At 47.4% G+C, this 24,058-nt stretch overlaps 1 protein-coding gene across 1 annotated transcript in view; it reads right to left on the bottom strand.

Annotated features, from left to right (window-relative positions):
- LOC146356400 (vomeronasal type-2 receptor 26-like) overlaps positions 1-11,365 on the bottom strand; it is a 39,845-nt gene extending 28,480 nt beyond the window's left edge. The window contains exons 1-2 of the mRNA XM_084830090.1: positions 11,259-11,365; positions 9,195-9,304 (exon numbers count right to left, since the gene is read on the bottom strand). Coding sequence (XP_084686216.1) covers positions 9,195-9,304; positions 11,259-11,365 — 217 coding nt within the window. The remainder of the gene's footprint in view (positions 1-9,194; positions 9,305-11,258) is intronic.
- Between the last annotated feature and the right edge of the window lie 12,693 nt (positions 11,366-24,058).

Raw genomic sequence — 24,058 nt, 5'->3', positions numbered from 1 at the left:
TCTCCAAAGGTTCTCCATAGGAGAGGAAGGTTATCTCCTTGGAGACACATTGATCTCGATCCTTCTTTGGATGCTGATCTTCCGAACACTTGGTGCAATGGTCTGCATCTGAGAAGAATAGGGGTGGACGAAAGTCACTTACCTTTTCTCGCAGCTTGTTCGCGGTGGGGGGGAGCGCTTCGCTGCTCCCCCCGCGAAGTTCAGGCCGGGGGGGGGAGGCTTCCCTTCTCGCCCGGCCGAAATTCAGGCCGGGGGGGGAGGCTTCCCGCTTCGCCCGGCCGAAATTCAGGCCGGGGAGGAGGCTTCCCGCCTCGCCCGGCCGCGAACACGAAAGTTAAAAAAAAAAAAAACACGTCCCCTGATAGGCTACGTGACGATTCACGTAGCCTATCACAGGTGACTTAAAAAAGAAAAAGAAAAAAAAGCGCATACGCGAATGGCGGCCCCCATAGGGAGCCGCCATTCACGTTCCTTATTTAGTTGCTGTAGTCTACGTAAATGTTTACGTAGACTACGGCGAAACATTTACGTAGACTACAGCCACCAAATAAGGAACGGGAATGGCGGCTCCCTATGGGGGCCGCCATTATCCGTACACACTTTTTTTTTTTTTTAAGTCACCCGGGATAGGCTACGTGATGATTCACGTAGCCTATCACGGCTGACTTTGCAAATCTAGCCATGATAGGCTACGTGAATCATCACGTAGCCTATCAGGGGACGTGTTTTTTTTTTCTTTGATTGCAATGGCGGGGGCGGCAGCCGGTCGAAAGACCGGCTGCCGCTCCTGCCCCGCTCGCACACCGGACGAACCGCCAGCCGGACCCGCCGCCGGGAGGGACATTCAGGGAAGGTAAGTCCCGTCCCGGGGGGGTGCGGGGGGGGTGGAGGATTTCTCACCGAAACTTGTTCGGGGGGCCGAACACGTTGGCGCTCGGCCCCCTGAAGTTTCGGGGAGAAATTCTCCGCCATCCCTAGAGAAGAAGGAAAGTGACTTCAGTAGGATTCACATCAACTGTACATCTGGAACAATGTGCAGTTGGGCAGAAAGAAAAACCAACATTGCCTTGCAGAGGGCCTGCTTATCACCAGAAGTTTCAATCTATGGCCTCATCACCAAAAGGAGGACCTTTGCTGTAGGGCCAGGAAAGCTATCTCTGTGGGACATTGTGGAGTGCTTTCCTGTTGGAGTAGAGAAGAGAAGAATGGGCTAGATGGATTGATGGGTTGATTTGGAATAAAAACAGCTTCCTACCATGTTGAAATGTGGAGAAGCAACTGTGTTTATTATCCCAACATTATTCAGGGTCAGGGAGTATATGTGAGGTTATGCTGTTTTGTATCTTCATGGATCACTGCCTTGTTGTGGCAAAGGGGCTTGTGTAACTCAGTGAAGCCATAAGCTATGCCGTACAGGGCCACCCAAGATGAACAGGTCATCGCTGAGTGTTCTGACAAAATGTGGTCCACTGGAGAAAGAAATGTGGTCTTTCTGGAGAAAGAAATGGCAAACCACTCCAGTATTCTTGCCAAGAAAACCCCATGGAATGTATCACAAGGCTAAAAGATATGATGCCGGAAGATGAGCCCCTCAGGTCGGAAGGTGTCCAATATACTACTGGGGAAGAGCAGAGGGAATTTCCAAGTATTGCCAGAAAGAGTGAAGCGGCTGGGCCAAAGCCGAAAGGACACTCAGCTGTGGATGTGTCTGGTGGTGAAAAGAAAGTCTGATGCTGTAAAGAATGATATTGTTTAGGAACTAGGGATGGCGGAGAATTTCTCCACAAATCTCGAGGAGGCCGAATGCCAACACATTCAGCCCCCCAAAATTTTTGGTGAAATTCTCCGCCCCCCCGCTCCCCCCGGGATGGGACTTATCTCCCTCGAATGTCCCTCTTGGTGGCGGGTCCCGGCGGGAGTTCGGCGGTGTTTAGTCGGGGGCGGGGGCGGCGGCCGGTCTTCCAACCGGCTGCCACCACTGCCATTACAAAAGATGTAGCAGCCATATCGGGGGTCAGACTAAGTAGCCTCATGCAGTCTCATGCTTCATGTTCTTGCTGAGCTCTTTCTCCCTTGAATATATTGTTGTAAGCTGACGAGACACAGGAATTCCTTATCTTGTCAAAGGTCATACAATTGTTTATCTTGTTCTCTGCTGTTCTCTTCTGTTCTCTCCTTATCATGGCTACCCTATAACCCAGTTCTTGTATTATAAACAATAGTGCTAGGAGAAGAAATGTTGAGGACTGCAACCCCATGTGGGAGGGAGAGGAGGAGCCGTTTCATATGTGTCACAATGTCTATAAAACCAATGTGCTGATGTATTTCGGGGCTTCTGGCTCTTTGGAAATGATTCCAGCCTTAAGCCCGCACGTTAAATAAAGAATCTCTTTTTCCTTCACTCCGTGGTCTCTCTGACTCTGGGTTCTGCAACATAAATGGTGCCGTGACTCGGATGTGGCAGGCTCTGAGCCAGACAGGTGGCAGTTGCCTGCTCTTGATCGCCGCACCAGGAGGACGAGCTCGGCGCATGCCTCCCTTTCTTGGCGCCACCGACCTTTTTGTCGAGTGAATGGGAGAAAGCCTGCACTGGGATCGCCCAAACGGCAGCGAGCAGCAAGAGAACCTTGCGAAGCGGAGGAAGGAACTTGAGCCCCGCCTGTATCGCAGCTGCAATTGAGTTGAAACCCACATTGGAAGCCTTCAGGAGAAAGGCAAGTATATGGGAAAAAGAGGGCCCCGCCTTTAGGGAGAAAGGCCACTGGGCAGAAAAAAAGAGGGCCCCGCCTTATGAAGAAGGTCAGTGTTGGTGGTATACGTATACAAAAGAACCTACTCCTTGTGGGTAGAAGGGGGGCCTGATCACACCCCCGAGTGGGCGCCAGTACCCAGCACTCCAGTACTCAGTAGGAAGCTGAGGAAGTTGGGGAAGCTGCTTTCCGCTCTGGTAAAAAGTGGGAAAAGTGGGTGGCAGGGACATATGGATGCAGTGGAGAGAATGATGATTGTGTGAGTGGCTACAGCGGTTTCTGACGCATACCGTTGACCGTCCGGGTGCCCAGGCCAGTAGCAAAGTGCGTGGTGCGAAAAATCCTCTTGTGTCGGCCAGTGAGACCCCTTACTCACTGACCAATTCCCATTCCCTAATTGTGTCTGTCTTCAATTTAGGAGGGAGGCTATGGGTGGTGGGGGAAGCAAACCTTGCACCCCCTTGAGATGTATGTCAAACAAAGAAGGAAAAAGGTTTTTTAAAAAAGATTCAGAATAGAGAGAGAAAACAGCAAAAAGCTCAAGGTCGAGCTGAGAGAAAAAAAAGAACAAGATCTGAGGCTGTTAATTAGAGAAATGTTGCAGGACAGTCTGGCTTTTAACAAAGCGTGGGAGCGTGAGAGTGTAAGGCCGAAGAAGTAGCTGTTAGCCTAGCGCGCCGAGAGAGGGGGGGCAGGAAAATTGCCCACAACGTTCTGAGTTGTGCAACATCATCACCTCGCCTAATTGAGATGAAATCCCTAAGAAATGGAAACTGAAAATGAAGACCCAGAAGATGAAGGCAAAATAGAAAATAAAGGTGAAGAATCAGCCCCCAGAGCACAGGCTAGACCCCTCTTCGAGTGAAAAGTGTGCCATAAGACTGTCCCAAAGCAGAATGAAGCGGAGAGACCACGTTGAAGATCTCTGTCAAGGTAGCCGTGTTTAGCTTTGAACTGTGTTAGAATTGCATAGAGCCTGTAGCTACTGACCATCGGCTATATGATTTCTGAAGAGCGTGACCATTAAGCTTTTGCCGTGGGATTCCCTGCAATGAAGAAATCTCACTGATTTAAGTGTCCAGTGTTACACTGCCTAAGTGTGTGTGCTGAAGTGACCGAGAAACCAGACAGCATGTTCCTGGCCAAGCCAAAATCACGCTACTACCATGCTCCTGAAAGCTGCAATAAACTGTGTAAGCTGGGAGACCCAACCTGATTGAGAAGAAAAGAAGATATTGGAGCAACTGTCTTAAAAAACAATGAGATCTGTGTAGCTGGCTGGCTGATGCTGTCAGTGATGTTACAACTTTAAATTAAGACTGTTTTCCTGTTTGAGACCCCAGCGAAGAAAGCTGACCCGAGTTATTTGTTGCCCGTGCCAAAGCAGGAATTTGGCTGCCCTGTACCTCATCATGTCCTGTTTTAAGCTTGGGATTTACAAATACAAACAAACTGAGAAGCTTGCCTTTGAAGTCCTGCAAATCACCCCACCGCCTCCCCGAAGATTAACGGCTGCCTGAAAAATGCAAGTATAAGGCGATGCCCATCACCCCCCAGCGTCCTGAGTTTCGGCACTCAGTGTTTCAGTGCTTTCGTGTACCAGGATAGAAGAGAAAAAAAAAAGGGCAAGTTTTTAAAATGTCTGTGAGAGAACCTGACAGAGGTAGAATAAAATTTACAGAGGAGTTGCCCAGGTTAAAGCGTCACGGCTAGAGAGCTGAGCTGTGCTGCTCTGTTTAGACAGAGGCCTTGCTAAAAAGTTAAAGGCCCTTGTCTGTCAGAAGGGGTGTAGGGCCACACTTTCCCTTTTTAAACTGATGCAAAAGTGGAGAGCCTTTGCTGGAAACATCGCATCTTCATTGCCCAGAGCCTTCTCTGTTTGCTTCCATCATTGTCTGGGCTTTTTAGAGACACTCTGCACATGAACTAAAATTTTAAATTGTCAAAGACTTGCCATGGACAGTGCTGTGAAGCTTTGGATAAACTTGAACTCTCATCGCTGTGGACCGTGTGTCTGTGTTTGTAGTCAGCTCAGTGTACAGCAGGCTGAGTTTGATCTATGACTTTTAGATTTCCTTCTGCCAGAACTCATGCAGCATGGAGTTGCCGATGCAAAAATGGTGACCTAGAACTCTTTGCGTGTGTGGGTATGCCCGTCCCTTGATTTTAATGGGCCCTGAGCTTTCAGCCAGAAGAGCTTTCAGCTGGATCTGCTCCATCATGCCTTACTGTGCTAAAAGTGCTTTCCATTCATTGTGTTAAATTGCAGAAAAAGTTTGTTGTATATATTTTATGATTTCTTAGATATCATAAAGTATATGTGATATTTGCAGATTAGTGTTAGTTGCAACTCCAAATGATACTAAGTGTGGTTCCCAATGGATGACAAGGAAAAAAGACAAAAGCAAGTTGAAAAGAAGGAAATAGAAAAAGTAGAAGACAGATAGAGAAGGGAGAAAAAAGAAAAAAGAAAAGGCAAGAGGCAAGAGGCAAAGAGAAAAAACATTTGAAAAAAAAGAAGTGTGGCCATAGTTGCCCCCAGGGTAAATTAAAAGCAGCTGGTTGTGCCTGGAGCTTATTACCTGGGGTAAAGTAGCCACAATAATGTAATAGTTCTTTAAAATGAAGAAAATGTAACTAGAAGGAGAAGAAGAGCCTATCCCAAATGTGTGTCATTGGGACTAGTGTAAGGCAGAAAGGTTTAAGTAAGTGAGTTTAACTTAAAAAAGACAAATAAAGAGACAAGGCTGGTGCATGGAGCAGAAAGTTTTAGGTAAAAAGTTTGAAACATGATCTGCAATACAGGCAGATCAGCAAAGAAAAAAAAAAGCAAAAGAAAGAGAAAAAAATTGTCTTCCCATACTAATGAATAAAAGTGTTATCAAGCACTTTGGGAAGCGAAGTTGTTTACAGGAAGCTCTGCCTGAGAACCAAACACTTCTAGCCTATGCTGAAAATGCTTGCTAGTGTTGTGCTGCCCCATGGGTAACATGTATGGTATAAAAACCGATTTAGCCCAATAGCTCGTGGTTCAGAGAAGCTGTCTGATCCAACCATTAAGTACGCCTGTGTGCTGTAAGTTACCCAATAAAGTCTCCTTGTAAGTAACCCCCCCCCCGCTGAAATCCCAAAACACAAGTGGGGCTAGAGCGCCTCACCCAGTATCAAACCCTGCTGTTAAAAGCCATGAAAGCAGGTATAAAGAAGTCAATTAATATGACCAAAGTGTCTAAAGTGCTGCAAGGTGCCACCGAGGCCCCAGAGCGCACTTGGAGCGTCTTTCAGATGCCTATCACCAGTATACCTGAAGGTTGTTCAGGCAGGCATTTGGGGTGGGTTAGGGTATTTTTTTAAAAAAAAATTTATGGTAAAGTTTTATTGTTTTAAATTGTTTATGGTGGGTTGTACATCGCCCAGAGTGGCTGGGTGACCAGTCAGATGGGCGATTAATAAATTTAATAAATAAATAAATATACCTCCCTCAACCCAGAGGCCCAAGAAGACATCGATGAAAGAAGAAAAGAAGACCCGGCAGAGGCAGAAGATTCTTAAAAAAGGACCAGTGTGCCCAGTGTGGACAAGATGGACATTAGTGGCATGAATGCCCAAATAAAATAAATCAAATACACAAAGGAGAAAACCAAAGGGGCCAGAATGGGCGAAGAGGGAGACAGCTTGAGAGGGGCCATGACATTGACTGTGAGGGGCCGTGACATTGACTTCATAATTGACACTGGAGCAGCATCAAAAGCAAGCAAATGTTAGCCTTAAACAAGAAGTTCAAACACTGAGCAAAGTTCTTCAAGCCCAGCCTCGCTTTGTCTTAAAAAATTAAGCCATTCCCATCACAGAAGCTCATCCTTTCCAACCAAGAGTTAAAGTATGAGTTAAAGAGGGAAAAATAACCCTTTGACTCCCAGATGGAGAGGACTGAAAACTGTCATACTTTCCACCCCCGCAGCTATGAAAGCAGCTGGAGTTAAACCCTGGATACATTGGACATGAGTCAAGACAGTGAGAGGGGGAGAGTAGACTATAAACAGAAATCCTGAAAATCCTTTAAAAATCATTCTGAAAAAGCAGTAAGAAGACTCAGGCTAGACCTTACTGTGGACACACCAGGAAACTGTCCCCCTGCGTACGGTCAGACCTGCAACTGGAGAATTGAAGAAGGGGACTAGACCCTGCTGCAGCTTGCCAGGTGAATAGCTGCCCAGCGTACGGTCAGATCCCAAAGAAGATCAAACATGCGTGTTGTAGTGTTAGTAGTGTTGCATTGTGTTTCCTTAATAAGGTGCAAAAGGGGGGGTCTGCCCCTGGAAAAAGAAGTTTGTCCCAGTGATTTGCTGATAATTACTGGCTTCACCTGGCTAACATCACGAGAGTAAAACATTTTTGTTTGCCAAGAGGTATACCTGCAAACAGGCTTACTAGCTCTTGCCTAATACCTGTCTGTAGACATCCTGGGAAAATTCAAAAAGATACCATGTTAAGAGTTTATGGTGTAAGTTTAACTTATTCCCAAAATGCTAATTGGGGCATGGTTGCAAAGATCCTACCCCCTACAGAGTTCACTCTACGCACCCCCATCATTGCTGAAACAAATGCTACATGTGCATGAATGCTTAATTGTCAAAAATTTTCCAGAAAATATAAAGCTATCCCTGGCCCCCTTCCACTGTAATAAAATTCAAAACATATCTTTTAATAATGCCCACATACTTTGCCTCATGGATGGTTTTAGACATGTAGTTCCCGCACTTGGTCATTCATTCCTGCCAACTTGTCTAATAACCACCCATGTTGCCTCAGCCGCCAATTGAACTGGTGCCAATTCTTCCCCTGTAGCCCGAGAAAATCCATCGACAGCAGCCTCGAGCACTCCAACTAACTAAAAATTGTAATAGTCATGTGCAGTTATATTCTGACTCAGAAAAATTGGCCTTAGCAATGTCACTGGTTAGGGTTCCAGGTTTAGCCTTGGCTAATGGTCTAAAGATCAACCTCACGAGCATTGTCATTGTTAAATAAAGAGTTGCGTGATCTAAGAGGTGCAGTTCTAGAAAACAGACCTGGTATAGATTACCTCTTCCTTCTTCATCATTTAAGTTGTGAGACACACCAAAAGCTCTGTTGTTTTAACTTAACTGATAATGGCAATGCTGTAGATGAACAGATCAACAAGCTGCACAATATAGTAGCTAACAAAACAATAAGACAAAACAAATAGCTCAATTAGTTAACCCCTTGGCTTCCAGATCTTAGCTGGCTTAAAAGCATTGTTCATCTTAATTCTACCAGTGTTGTTCATAGAGATACTGTTATGTCTCTGCGTTCCTTGTCTTATGCGCTGTTTAACCAATCTGTTTTATGTCTCAGCTAGTAAAACAGCTGCCCTCTATGCTCTAATAGCCCAACAAGAGGCTAAGTAATATGTATGTCACAAAACGCTTTGTATGGTTATCAGAAATGCTATAATTGTAATGAAATTATGCATTTAAGGGGGGAATGTAGCAGCCATATCGGGGGTCAGACTAAGTAGCCTCATGCAGTCTCATGCTTCATGTTCTTGCTGAGCTCTTGAATACATTGTTGTAAGCTGACGAGACACAGGAATTCCTTATTTTGTCAAAGGTCATACAATTGTATATCTTGTTCTCTGCTGTTCTCTTCTGTTCTCTCCTTATCATGGCTACCCTATAACCCAGTTCTTGTATTATAAACAATGGTGCTAGGAGAAGAAATGTTGAGGACTGCAACCCCATGTGGGAGGGAGAGGAGGAGCCGTTTCATATGTGTCACAATGTCTATAAAACCAATGTGCTGATGTATTTCGGGGCTTCTGGCTCTTTGGAAATGATTCCAGCCTTAAGCCCGCACGTTAAATAAAGAATCTCTTTTTCCTTCACTCCGTGGTCTCTCTGACTCTGGGTTCTGCAACAAAGGAAGTAAAAAAAAAAACAACCACCCATGATAGGCTATGTAACGATTAACGTAGCCTATCACGGGTGACTTTGAAAGAAAAATAAAAAAGCGCGTACGCAAATGGCGGTGCCCATGGGTGCCGTCATTTGCGTATGCGCTTTTTTTTTTAAAAAAAAAATGAGGATTCCGGGGGGAGGGACGGAGTGCCTCCCCCCCCAGTGGAACTCGGTGGAGCCAGGTAAGCGGTGTTTCGTACATCCCTAGATTTGAACTCCGGTCTCTCCGGTCCAAGTCCAACCCTCCTGTTGCTTCTATTTTCAAGGAATTGCCATGATATTTTCAACTAGCAGCAACAGTCATCCATGAAGCCTTCTTCTCTTACCTACTCATAGAATGTTTTGCTCAAGGGGTTTAAAAGAAAAGAAGAGAGAATCAGAATAGGGTTGTGGAGACTATTGGGTGGATTCAAATGGTTGCCCTATTTCCCAAGTTAGGTCCCATTCCTCTGATGTCACCCACCTTCCCGAATGGAGATTGTTCCATCTGTGCATGGAGTGCATGCACTGCAGCAAGGTGGCTCTCCTTCCTGGACCTCCTTGGCGTATCTGGGGCAACAGCTCTCAGTGCACCTGGAACGAGGCACGGTCTGGCAGCAAAGAGAAGGAGCATCAAGGAACCAGTGTTATGAATATTTCTATCTATGGAAATGAGTCATACAGCTTAGGGAGGACCCAACAGGCTCTCAAAATAGTGACCATAAGTGAAATAGAGATGTGAGCCCAGGTCCTTCTTTCAGGGAAGCACTTTTCATGCATCACCACATGGCACGGAGGTATTTGGTCTGTTGGTTTGTTTCAAAATGTATATACCATGTTTACTACACATGTACTCAAGGCAATGTAAGAACTGAAGGAGAAAAGGTACAACAATGAAATAAACTAAAAGACAACCATAAAATAACAGAAATTACATGCAATAGGAATTAAAAAAAACAAGCTTCAAAACTTATGCATGCAATCCTGGAGAACTGTAGGGGGAGGGAGATGAGCTTTTTGAGGGAGGATAGCACAACCCCTGAAAAGGCCCTCTCCTCTTCCCCTTTTTGATCTTCAGTGACAGGGCAGAAGGGAAAGGAAGGATTGGAGGCCTCATCCCACAGCTGGGAGAGGAAAGGCTTTTTTAGAAGACGGGGATATATGGTGGATTTGGAGACACTAAGGGGGGTACAGGAAGGATTTATATCCCCCAAATAGGTTCAGCATCTCGGATGACTCTTTCAGAGTTCTAGGTGGTTCTGACTAAAACTCAGAATGGAACCACAGCCTCACCCAAATCAGAGCCACCAGCCTCCACTGTGCCAAACCACTGAGTAGAACCTCTATTAATAGAGTAGAACCTCTATTAAATGAATAGAGGCACGAAGAAAAAACAAATGATGAAACACCAGAGCATAACATCATAAAAATCCCATTCCAATTTCAAAAACCAAAGCCCCTTGAAACACAAAGGACTTCCTGCTTGAGACTCATGACCAACCAAATCTCCAGGGATGATGCCACAACACAACATGCCTTCCTGCCAATTGTCACCCTCCAAATCTCAGATGGTTGGGCCATTGGACAAGTCCTCATCAGATGCTGAAAGAGAGCATGTCCAAGCCTCCTGTGGAAGACATCATTTTTATTAGGGCTTTGCACCACTTCGGTCCAAATCCTGAACCCCTAGTGGATCGGGGTGATTCAGACCGAAGCAGTGAAGTTCTGAAACGCGTCAGGATCTCTCTGAAGCACTCCAGTATGGGTTAGAGGACTCTGAAGTGTTTGGGGGATGCTTTGCACCTGTCTGGACAGGCCCCCACCCTTTCCTGGTCTCCTGGGGATTGCCCCCCCCCCCGCTTCAGGTCTCTAGAAGTTGCTTCAGATCTGGAGCCAGAAGTGGGTCAACCTGCCTTTGGAGCAGCTGAAAGTGGGTCAGGGCTGATTCAGGACCACTGAATCAGCCTCCTAAGCTGGTTGGATGGGCTCTGCAGAGCCCTACTTTTTCCTATCATGAGCCTGGACTGTGAAAGGCTTCAAATGTATCAGCACTTTAATCTGCACCCTGGAGCTCACTGTGAGCCAAAGAAACACTTTTAAAACAGGTGCAGTGCTGTCTCTCTGCCCTGCCCCACTTATCAGCTGCGGGGCCACCAGCTCTCTCTCAACTGACTTCAAAGGAAGTTCCACATGGCACCACCAAGCCTCCTTTTTGCCCTCTTGTATTGGCCCCAGGAGCATAGCCAAGTCATTTATAGTGTCAGAGGGGCCTATAGATCCATAATGCTTGCTTAAATTCATTATTGGTGCAATCCCTTGGTAGTAAGCCTCTGAGCATGTGCAGATGAGTCAAAAGGCTGATAACAGCCCCAGAGCATTCCCTGTGAATTAATACTTGAGGGCCTTATCAGGCCATGCCTGGGAAGTGAAGCTATGTGTTTATGCTGAGATGCAGGTAGGGCTGGTGGAGAATTCTGCTGCGGACCCAAATGAGGCCAGATCCAAAAGAATCCAGCCTCCAACGTCGACGGCAGAATGGATGACTTACCTCCGCCTCCCTCTGGAATCCTCCAGAACCAGCTCCTGTCTGCGGCGATTCCGCAGAGCCGCACGCCAGCTCTGTATCACTGGCGATATGGCAATGGCGGTCCCCATTGCCATATCGCTGAGGAATGAATACAGATGCAAATGACATAGTGGACATTACATGCGGCTGTAAAGCTCGTAGTTTAACCTAAATGCAGTCGTAAATGTGCAATTAGGTTAAACTAAGGGCTTTACGGCTGCAAGTGGTGTCCACTACGCCATTGGCATCTGTATTCCTCAGCGATACGGAGCCGACGTGCGGCTCCTCATAATCACCTTGGAGAGGAGCCAGCTCTGGGGGATTCTGGGGGGAGGACCAGATTGCCCCCCCCCCAGGTGGATTCCCCACAGACTGGAAGGTAGGGAATCTGCCCATCCCTAGATACAGGTGGCTGTGCTGAGAACCTAGTGCTGTTAGTCTATGCTGGGAATGAGTGCTAGGGGTGCTTGCTCCTGTTAGCTGCCTTATAAAACCTATTGTACCCGATGGTTCTGGGTTCAGAGAAGCTGTCTGATCCAACCGTTGGGTACACCTGTGCGCTGTAAGTACTCAATAAAGTCTCCTTGGAAGCAAACCTGAATCTGATTTATCACTATTGGAACCTCTAACCTCAGAGTTCAACACCCACAGCCAGGGCAACACGCCTCTGTACTACTCAAGTTTAGAGGACCTTCTTATTTCCTCTGATTTGCTCCCAATTTTTCTCCATTCAAATAGGATGATGGCATTGTGGAAATGGGTGGGGGCAGGAGGCCAGGGTCAAGTGAAAAATCCATGCCAGATTACCTGCTATATAAATTGGATACAGGAGACAGACATGAGAGGCAGGGAAGAGCAAGAGCAGGAAGCCCAAAGAGGAGAGACAGACGAGGACCAAGGCAATCTGCTTCCTGATGATTGGTGGTGACAGTCCTGGGTCATAAATGCATTGAGCTGGGATGGAAGTACAGTAAAAGCTTCATCCTCTGTGATGGATTCACCCTTCTTTGGCCAACTTCAGATCTCGGAGATGTTTTGCTCTTTCAGATCACAGAGATGCTCATTTGGCCTGGAGGGGGGGGGGCTCTTCTGAACAAGATGGGTTAGGATCCACCCTTCCTACAACTGCATGGGGTGTGTGAAGGGGGTGGGCATTATTGAGCTCCAACCCTTTGTTTTTCCTGGAAAATGCAGGGTTGTCAATGTAGCACCCTGCAGAGGAGAACCCTGAACCAAAATGCTTTTATGATATGCTAGTATTGCTCCACAGAACATATGGGGAGGATGGGCATCTCCTCCCAAATCTCACCTTGACTCTGGCTCCAAAGTGTAGTGCCCCAACGGAGCATCGTGTTACTCCTTTTGGTCTCCCCTTGTCTCTGCACTTAGAATCCATGCCATCTCTTCTAACTCGATCGGATTCTCCCCATACTGGGGCACCATTCAGCAGTACAGGACTTGCTCTACATGCAGGTTGAGCATTCCAACCATTCACCCCTGGAATCCGTGGCAGAACAGACCCCCACACCCCTCCACCCTGCAAAAGCCCCGCAAAACGGAGCCTACCTGGCTGCTGCTCCAGCTCTGGCGGCGGCTCCAGCCACTGCCGGGTTGCAGCGGCTGCAAATGGCGGCCGTCGTAGTGGCCATCATTTGCGTCCCTACGCCGGCCTGTGATAGGCTACGTATATATTTACGCAGCCTATCACAGCTAAAGCAGGGACACAAATGGCATCCCCGATGTCATTTGCGTCCCTGCTCTCAGGAGTGACCTAGTGGCCTCTTTCAGTTGACTGCAATAGCCAACTCAAGACACAGACGGAAGGATTCTTTTCAAGGCTTTAATCCTTTTAGAACTTAATGACTCTTTCAGATGCTCATCACCAGCGACTAAGCAAGGAACAGTAGAGTGGCCTATGCTCCGAGAAGGCAGTTGATCCCCGTTTGAAGGAGAATCACGGGAACACCCTGAACTTATGTGCTAGGGAGAATACCTCCCTCTTTCCCTTGGGTCCTTGGGACGCGACCATTGCTTTTGCGCCAAATGGGCACTACACCTCCTTTCCGCACCCTCCATCGCTCGTCGCTCCCTGAGTCAAGCATCTAGCAAGCCCCGTTCCCACACTTTCTCACATCTAGGATCACTATCTATCTCAGGAATGCTGGCAGGAGGAATCTGTGCCAGCTGCTGTGCTTGTGAGAGATGAGCGAGCTCCTCTCCCACAGATTGCTGTTCCTCCTCAGAATCAGAACTACTCTGGAGCTCTATTGGCTCAGTTTCCACCCTGACAGGAGTCAAAAAGGGATAACCAATTTACTCCCAACATGGAAATAGATAGATACACACACAGAGAGACACTTTTCTAGTTATCAGAGCAGCCCTCTTCTGAGCTGGTATCAGTACATGGTGTCCATAGGCAGTTGCCAGGACCCCTGTGCTCTGTGATGGTCCACTGCTTATGGCCAGCCTGAGCCCCCCTCAGATTCCCCCCCCCACCCTGTGGTAGCCTCCACAATCTCTATGTGGAGATCTCTAGTAACCATAAAGAAAGGTAATGAAACAAGCAAATGTGAAAGCACAGATAACCAGACAGAAGTCAAAACACAGTTGGGCAGTCAGATACCATACACAGCCCATAAGCAGAGTCAAGAAAACAGCAAAGTGTCACAAGGCAAGACAGAAGCCACAGAACCTGAAGGAACACCATTGTTTCTAGCACTAGCTAGGCAGACACTGAAATCTTTTAACCCCAAAGCCTGCTGAGCCCCACCCAGATCTCAGCTGCAACATATTAGGGCTCTCAGGTCAGAGCCCTACTGATGAGGAGTCACTTCCTCCTGAGGAGGCTTTCTTTGCAGTTGGGTACTTCTTCTAACATGAGCCCTGATGATAAGCCAATTACAAAGATGATGCTCTCTAAGACTGGGGGTCACTCAGCGTGTGTTTCCCAAGCAGAGCTCCCCTCTTGCTGTGGGGATGGACCCATGGCCCTCTCCCCAGAGGGCCCAAGCTCTCCTAAGTCTCCTGATATAGATGATTCAAATGCATGGCTCCACCTCTGAGACTTCCAGGTCCTTGGAGGAGGAGGAGGAGGAGGAGGAGGAGGAGTCCAGCAGAGGCATGTCATCCCCTGACTTGGCCACCTCTGATCTAGCCACCTTTACTTTCCCCACCATGTCCCCATGGTACCATTTCTCTGGGGCACTGGGGGAGATTAAAAGGGTGTCTAGAGCCAGCCAGGTAGCAGTGCTTGGAGTGCTGCCACCACAGCCAGGTACGGCCCCGGGAGCCCTGACAGAGCAGGGGTCCTCTGGAGGACACTTGGCCCCCTCAGACTTGGAGCAAGCCACGGCCTGTCCTCGTGGATCTTCTTGGGATGCCAACACAACCACCACTAAATCACAGCACCAATCTGGGAACACAGAGAGGTGACATGGTGGATTTGGAGGGAGTTCCCTTGTAGCAGCCACGGATCCATGTGTTTCTGCCATGGAAGTGCTAGAAATGCTGGATGCATGTTGTTTAGGGCTTCATCCATGGAGTCCCGTGTGATCTGGGAAGGATTTGATGGTGGTTTGCAGGGATGGATCTCTGGGGGATCTTAGTACCTCAGCAGACTCACAGACTTTATTTTTGAAAGATGGGATATATAAAGGAATGAATGAATAATACATATATACATACACAATTAAAATAAAAAGAGAAGCAGAAGGCATAGAGAACCAAACCAGCTATGAGGGAGCAAGGAAGGGGGCGAAGAGCGTGGTTTTGGAGCCCTGGTCTCAACTCCATCCACAGAAACAGAGAAATCCTATGGCACTCTCAACACTGTCTCTTACTGCTTTTACATAGGTCTGTGCACTGCAGAGCAAATGGACAATTGGCCTTGGCCAGGCATTGACTATAGAAGCAACATCATAAGAGACAAGGCCAAGGTACTCACTTAGATTGAATGTCCACAAAGCACAGACAGGCTGAGTACTGCACATTATGAAACTTTCTTCTACTGAATCACAATGTCAAGGCAACTTGTACCAAAATTGCCTGTGGAGACAGGCAACAGCTCCCAGGGGAGGCTGGTGCCTCCAGGTTTGGTGAAGCTGTGAATCCATGCTGGTTCAGCACATCGGATTCCTCCTTTAGAGCTCTGGTTGGTTCTGCCTGAAAGCCAGAATGCTTTCACAGCTCCACTGAAATCAGAGCTGCCAGCCTCCAGTGGCAGCTGCCACAAATCTCAGGCTGAGAATCTCAGGATCTAAGGTTTAAATGGCCTGGTACCAAAAACTGAGGATAGGATTATCCCATGTCAAATATCTCTCTGTTCAGCAGACTGTCCACTTCGAGATAAAGAATTCCCTCTGAACACAAACATCATTTATGTGCAGTAAATGTGTGATGACGATAGATGACAATGACAAGAAAGGAAGTGGAAGAACCAGATTAAAATCTGGCAGTCTCTTAGAATAAGTCTAATTTTGTCATTTTTTAATGACAAAAATTGCATGACAACTTTGTGGCAAGCAAAGCAAATACAATAAAGAAACTAATCCCATATACCCACAAACAAAAATCCATTTAATGTGTTGCATTCAGGGCTTTCCATGTGCACTCAAGCTGGAATATGCTGGTACACTGCAGCTGTTAAGGGCCTCATCTTGAACAGATGCATTAATTAGACAATATAGCTATGCTATAGTTCCAGCCTCACCACTACTTTAGATGTGGATGGGGGTCAATTATGTAGGCTATTAAGGTGGAAAAAAAGGGACGCAAATGGCGCCCACTATGCTATCTGCGTCCCCCCTTTTTTTCGCCGTAATAGCCTACGTAAATATTTACATAAGCTAAAATGGCTAAAAATAGGGAACGCAAATGGTGGCTGCCGTAGCCACCGCCATTTGCGCATGCTGTTTTTTTGTGGGTTTTTTGGCTTGCCATGATAGGCTATGTAAATACTTACTTAGCCTATCACAGCAGCTTGGCAGGACACAAATGGCGGCCACAGCTGCCAGCCCAAAGACCAGTCGCCGCTGCTGCCGGAGCCGCCGCTGGAGCCCCAGGTAAGTTTCTTCCTGGGGGGATTCCGTGGGGTGGGAGGGGGTGGGAGGCCATTCTGCCATGGATTTTGGGGGGCTGAATGCCAGTGCATTTGGCCTCACTGAAATCCGTGACAGAATTCTCCGCCATCCCTATTTCGTACATCCCTACCCACCTGGCACCTCCAAGCCTCCTTTCTGACCTCTGTACTACTCAGGTTTAGTGGAACTTGAGACTTCCTGTGCTATTGCTCCCAATTTTGATCCATCCAACTACCATGGTGGCATGCTGGAAATGAGTGGGGGTGGGAGGCTAAGGATGGGCAATAAATCCAAACTAGATTATCTGCTATATCAATGGGAAAGGAGAAATAAGCATGAGAGAGGCAGGGAAGAGCAAGAGCGTGACGTCCAAAGTGTAGAGACGGGTGAGGACCAAGGCAAGCTGTTTCCTGACGACTAGTGGAGTTGACAGTCCTGGCTTATAAATGTGTTGAGCTAGGATGGAAGTATAGTAAAAGCGTTGTCCTCTGTGTTGGATTAGCCCATCTTTGGCCAAGTTCAGATCTGGGAGATATTTTTGTTCTTTCAGTTTGCAGGGAGGGTAAATTGGCCCAGAGGGGTCTTATCAGCAAGAGGGATTACCACCCAACCTTTCTACAGCTGCATGGGATATGTGACATTGGAGGGGGGAGCCATATTGTATTCCAACCCTTTGTTTTAAGGAAGATTCAGGGCTCTCCAAGTATCAAACTGCAGAGGCTGATGCTGAACCAGAATCCTTTCATGATATCCCAGTAATGTTCCACAGAACATATCGGGAGGATGGGCATCTCCTCACAAAATCTGACTTTGGCCCTGGCTCCGAGTATACTGCCCGCACCTGGGCACTGTGTTACTATTTATAGTCTCCCCCTTGACTCTGCACTTAGAATCCATACCACCTCTTTTAACTCAATCTGATTCCACCCATATTGGTGCAATAATTCAGCAGTAGTGTGCCGGATTGACATGCACAAGGTCCCAGGTTCAATCTCTGGCATCTCCAGGTAGGGCTGGGATATCTCCTGCCTCAAAAACTGGAGAGCCGCTACAGTCAGTGTCAACAATACTGGGTTGGATGAACCCATATTTTTGGAGGCACCTTCCTACGTTGACGCTTCAATTCAGTATGAATTGGGAGTTGTGCTTATCTGACTGGAGAGCCATGTAGCCTAACATGTGTTAAGAAGCCTGGAAAAAAATCACAGAACAGGGTGGATATTATTAGAGCTGAAGAGATGTCACAAGCCAATTATAGGACACAAATCCTTTCCCCTACCTCACTAAAATGGCCGAGCCACACAATGGCTCCCCACTTAATTGTGAGTTTGATGTCTGGAGATGCCTGTCTCTCCACACTCCAGTAGTCACTCTAGCATGTGACTCATTGGCAAACATCACCCAATTCACAATATCAAAGTCAGCTGCCAGTTCCCCAGTCTCATCCAGATACAGTCCACCCATGGAAGCATTAGAAAACTGGATTTCTCATAAGAAAGTGTGAAGCTAGAATGGCAGAAAAAACAGCCCAGATTTAGAAATCATGAAAATATAGTCAATATCTTAGGCCTCATCACTTTGAGCTCTAATCTTTGATGGTCATTGCACATCCCATCTGAGCTCAGAATGCCATTCTTTGGGTATTCACACTCACAACTAGGGATGTCAGAATAATCCATGGTCGATTCAGATGAGATTGGATTTGACAGATTAGATTTGCTTTTTCCAAGTTGCACAAATTCCGGAGACTTCCAAACCTTTTCTTTTTTTTTACTGGGGGGGACACACACCAAAATTCTGGTACATAATTTCTACTCCATCATTGAAAAGTTGGCAGAACTAAAGAGGCCTGATAATCTACAGAGACTTTTAAACAAAATCCGGACATTCCTACTCATAACAAAGATACCACATCTGTTCACACATCATGCTAACCTATGGAGAGTCTTTCCGGACATGATTACGGCCACAGTCCATGACTTGCTGGAGTCGACCTTGAAAGATCTTGAGCATTACCTTACTGGCATGTGAAATAAGTGTCACTGTTCAATAGTTTGAACATTCTTTAGTGCTTTCCTTTTTTGGTATGGGGATATAAATTGATTTTATTCCAATCTGGTGGCCATTCTTGTGTTTTCCAAATTTGCTGGCATATGGCATGCATCACCTTGACAGCATGGATACTTAATTACTTTGCAACATGGGTATGTTTGCTGCTCTCATGAATGCCCAAAGCATTATGTGATCATCACCTCTTCTGAGATCTAAATTGTATGAAAAACAATTTAGGGGAACAAATGAAAGCAACTGAGACCATCAGTTCCCTTGGCACAAGTGACAGGAGGCAGGGGTGGGGGTGGAGAGTGCAGTTTCAGGCCACCGAGCTCAGAGGAGCGTGGTTGCCAGAACCCCAAATTCCTACGACCACCTACACAACATCTGGTGGCCACAGCATGGCTTTCTAAGAAGATTGCCCAATGTGTTATTGAACATGGTGGCAGCAGACACAGAAGAGGGCCTAGTGCTTGTTTCACTCAGTTTCCATTCAATCCCTGTCAAAAGAAGCAGGGATTGCCAGGACGGGGGTATAAGACCCCCTGAGCCTGTGGATTCTTGTCGAGTGTCCAACCATGCTAACCTCAGATGCTGCTGACCCTGATCGTCCTCTTTCTCCAGCTAGGGATGTACGAAAGGGACTTACCTTGTCCCGCAGCTTTTTTCGCGGTGGGGGGGAGGTGCTTCGCTTCTCCCCCCAAAGTTCATGCGAGCAGGGGGTGTCTTCCCGCCTCGCCCGGCTGAAATTCAGGCAGGGGAGAAGTGCCCCGTCTCCCCGGCCATGAACTTCAACAGAAAAGTAAAAAAAAAAAAAATGCCCCGTGATAGGCTATGTAACGATTTACGTAGCCTATCACGGCTAGATCTGCAAAATCAGCCGTGATAGGCTACGTTAATCGTCACGTAGCCTATCACAGGTGACTTAAAAAAAAAAAAAAAGTGCGTACGCAAATGGCGGCCCCCATAGGGAGCCGCCATTCGTGTTCCTTATTTGGTCGCTGTAGTCTACGTAAAGATTTACATAGACTACAGCGAAAATAAGGGCAACACAAATACTGTTGCCCTTATTTTCACCACAGTCTACGTAATCTTTATTACTCTTTATAATCTTTATTTAATCTTTATTTAAGGACAAATAGCGTTGCCCTTATTTTCTCCGTAGTCTACGTAAAAATTTACGTAGACTACAGCGACCAAATAAGGAATGAGAATGGCGGCTCCCTATGGGGGCCGCCATTATCCGTACGTGCTTTTTTTTTTTAAGTCACCCGTGATAGGCTACGTGACGATTTATGTAGCCTATCACGGCTGACTTTGCAAATCTAGCTGTGATAGGCTACATTAATCATCACGTAGCCTATCACAGGGGCGTTTTTGTTTTTTTTTACTTTTCTTGGAATGGCGGCGGCGGCAGCCGCTCAAAAGACCGTCTGCCGCCCCCGCCCCTGTCTAAGACCTGCCGAACCGCCGCTGCGACCCACCACCGGGAGCGACATTTGGGAAAGGTAAGTCCCATCCTGGGGGGGGGGGCGGGGGGGAGAATTTCTCCCCGAAACTACTTTGGGGGGCCGAATACGTTGGCACTCGGCCCCCCGAAGTTTCGGCGAGAAATTCTCTGACACCCCTATCTCCAGCCTCATTTCTCCCCAGGCAACTCCTGACCACTCCATTATCTAAGTCCAGAACTGATGATGTTATTCCTCTGGCCTCTCTTTTTGATGCCCAGTCCCCATTCCAAAGCACCACAAATCCCTGGAGTCACCTGCAATGGACACTGCAGAGGACAAGCATGCCCAGTAGCACAGGCACTGAAGAGTGGGAGCTGGGCCAATTCAGTGCTCAGGTCCCATTTCTATGCTTCTGACCTCCTGTCCCCACCCACTTCACACCTGTGGGATTTTGTAGATGCTTGACATGGAGGAAATGTGGAGCGAGAGGTCAGTTTCCGCCCCTTCCAGAACAGCCAGCAGGTGATTCCTGCAGCTGTAATGTGGAATGTTTCTTTCGCCCCCAGCAAGGAGTTGCAGCATGGCGTAGGAGGTGGCTCTTCCGTCGAAGAAGGACTTGTAGATGCTGTTGCCCAGGGTGATGTTGGGTAAAAGCCTGGGGTTCTGGTTGATCTCCTGAATGGCAAACAAGAAGAACAGGATATGCCAGTACCTTTGGCTTGCAAACTGCAAAGCAATAAACAAAAATTAAATTCAATGCCTTGTGCTGTCATTCTCCATTGAATGAAAGCAATTCTCAGTTTCTTTCTTTCATACCCCTAAATCCTTGTTCATGCAGTTTTAATCTCAGAAGACCCATTCATCACATAATGCTTTGGAATTTCATAGGGGGCAGAAAACATTCATATGTTTCATGGAAATTGAGTATCCCTACACCTGGTCAACAGAAAGATGGAGATGTTCATAGCACATTCCTTGAGGGGGGATGTTGACAGATTTCAGCGTGTGTCCATTGTTAAGGGTTGTCAGTTCAAACAATCATTCCATCATGTAAAATGGAAATTGGGGTCAGGGATCAGTTGGAATGGTTTCACCAATGTTTTTGAAATTTACAGGTGCCAGGAAGAAGTGCTGGGATTACTTACTGTGATATTTCCCTGTTGTTGTTTTTTTGAACTTCTGACAGAGGAAGAGCAGTTTAACGAGAAAAAAGCAAGCAAACAAACAAGCCTACTTTTCTCTCATATGATTGGTCATTACATACCCACTAAATGTCTCTCCAGAAAAAGGCAGATCTTTTTTGCTTTTTCTTAATGGCAGTGGCCATTTTCCTCCCCCACCCCAAACACCAGAAAACATGGCATGATGCAGAAAACAAAATGACCACTGCGATTAAAAGACGGCCGAGAACGGCGGCAGGTTTGCTCCCCTCCCTCCTCAACATTCAGAATCAACAAGTGACTAGGGATGTCAGAGAATTCCGCCACGGATCTCGGTGAGGCCGAATGCCAGGGCATTCGGTCCCCCGAACTCCGTGGCGGAACGGCCTGCCACCCCCCGCCCCCTGCAGATCCCCCCCGGGATGAGTCTTACCTGGGGCAGATGTTCCAGACGGCGGCGGGTCCAGCGGTGGCTTCAGCAGAGGCAGCAGCGGCGGCTGGTCTTCCAACCGTCTGCCACCACCGCCGCCATTTACAATCCCCCCCCATTCACGATAGGCTATTTGCGTTGCATTTATTTTCGCCATAGTCTACGTAAATCTTTACGTAGACTAGACGTGCCAAACTAAGGAATGCAAATGGCGGCACCCCATGGGCGCCGCCATTTGCATACATGCTTTTTTTTTTTTCAAAGTCACCCGTGATAGGCTATGTGACGACTTACATAGCCTATCATGGCTGACTTTGGAAATCTAGCCGTGATAGGCTACATAAATCGTTACGTAGCCAATCATGGGTGTGTGTTTGTGTGTGTGTGTGTGTGTTTTACTTTACTTTTTTTTTTTGCAGCCGAGGAGACGGGGCGCTCCTCCCCGGCCTGAATTTCAGCGGCAAGGGATAGGGCGCCTCCCCCCCCTCACCTGAACTTCAGGGGGAGAACCGAAGCACCTCCCCCACACCGCGAAGGAAGCTGCAGGACCAGGTAAGTCCCTTTCATCCACCCCTACTCTGGCTCTGTAATTCCTCTGGAGAAAGAACCTCTGTGTGGACATTTGCATTTGGACCACTCCCAAGAAAGAATCACCCCAGCTCCAGCCTGTGTCTTACCACAGCATTCAAAGGCAAAGAGGGAGTTTGTTCTTTTGGTTGAAACAATGCAAAGGAATCCCATTATCCAGTCACATGTGATTGTACTGAACAAAATGGTGCCTTTATTTTAATGGAGCTCCTAATCCTTCTTCAAAAAGCACAGAGGGGCAAAAGTCGGGAGAGCGATTTATCAGGGAAGACCAGATACAACAGAACAGCAGGATAGTCACAGTAAATGGGGACTACTGGAGTGCGGGTTTGGAAGCATTATCACCATCACTTACATGACAACCCTGGCTAAAGGGGACTCAGAGAAAACGTATGGTTCTTGACACTTAACAAACTGGGAAGAGAGGACTCCACTAATGAGGTAGTCTCCTGGCCTATAGTCATCTGATCCTAAGACTTGCTCTTTCTTCTCAGATCTCGGGCATTTTGTCTTCTGCGCTCGACAGACTACATAAGGAAACAGGAGCAGCAGCAATGATATCATTCTGGGTATGCGTGTCTCGTACTATCCCTGTTTGTCACTGTTCCTTTCACATCCACAGCCAGCTAATCAGAAGATGTGAGAAAGGACTTGCAAGATCAGGGCTGCAGTGTCTTTACAAGGACATCAAAATCTGAGGCGAAGACAGCAGGGCGGCGGGGGGATGTACTCAAGTACAGCACAGGAATGGCCATCTCAGCCTGTCCTAAATCTGAGCCCAAGCTCTTGGGAACACAGGAGATATTTTATGCACCAAGCTTCACAGGCACGGTGCAAGAAGTTTCCTGGTACTGCCTTTGATTCTGCTGTTTACTTGATTGGTCTCCAAGGAGGACAGAAAAAAAATATGTCTTGAGCTTTGGCAAAAATCAGATAGGGATGGTGGAGAATTCTGCCATAGATTTCAACGAGGCTGAATGCACTGGCATTCGGCCCCCCAAAACCTGTGGCAGAACATCCTCCCACCCCCCACCCCCCCGTGGAAACCCCCTGGAACAAAACTTACCTGGGGAGGCAGCGGCTGGTCTTTCAGCCGGCTGCTGTGGCCGCAAATGGCGGCCGGCTGCTGCGTCCGCCATTGCATCCTGCCAGGCTGCCATGATAGGCTACATAAGTATTAACCTAGCCTATCACAGCAAAGAGCAGGGACACAATTTGTGTCCGCAGCAGCCCAGCTGTGGCCAGAACTCCAGCTGCCAGAATTCCGGGGGAGGAACGGAGCACCTCCCCCCCACTGCAAATCACACCTGTGAAAAGGTGACTTTTGTACATCCCTAGAATTATCTAGGGACGTACAAAAGTCACTTACCTGTTCACGGATTATGCTGATGCTGGGGGGGAGGCACTCCGTCCCTCCCCCCGTAAACTCTGGCCGGGGGAGAGGCGCTCCGTCCCTCCCCCCCTGAATCCTGGCTGGCCGGCTCCGCTTCGCAGTAATTCTGTGGAGCCGCTGGCCAGCTCCGCCAGCGGCTGGACATCTGGCCGCTGGCTAGCAGGGACGCAAATGTTTGCGTCCCTGCAGTCTGCCATGATAGGCCACGTAAATGTTTACATAGCCTATCATGGCTGATTAAAAAAAAAACACAAATGCACGTATGCAAATGGCGGCACTTGCATTCCTTATTTTGGCACGTCTAGTCTACATAAACATTTACGTAGACTATGGCAAAAATAAGGGGAACGCAAATAGCGTAGACACTACATTATTTGCGTTCCTCTTATGTTCGCCGTAGTCTATGTAAATGTTTATGTAGACTAGACGTGCCAAAATAAGGAATGCAAATGGCGGCACGCATGGGCGCCGCCACTTGAGAACGCGCGGGTTTTTTTGTTTTTTTAATCAGCCGTGATAGGCTACGTAAACATTTACGTAGCCTATCGTGGTGTTTTTTAAAATTTAGCCGTGATAGGCTATGTAAATGTTTACGTAGCCTATCACATTTTTTTGTTTTTGTTTTTTTTT

Source organism: Heloderma suspectum, chromosome 2 (genome assembly GCF_057233095.1).
Source record: "Heloderma suspectum isolate Gila_16-S chromosome 2, 16-S_ref, whole genome shotgun sequence".
In the NCBI taxonomy this organism is placed as follows: domain Eukaryota; kingdom Metazoa; phylum Chordata; class Lepidosauria; order Squamata; family Helodermatidae; genus Heloderma; species Heloderma suspectum.
Note: the sequence above shows the minus strand (reverse complement) of the source record. Positions and strands in the feature narration are given on the sequence as shown.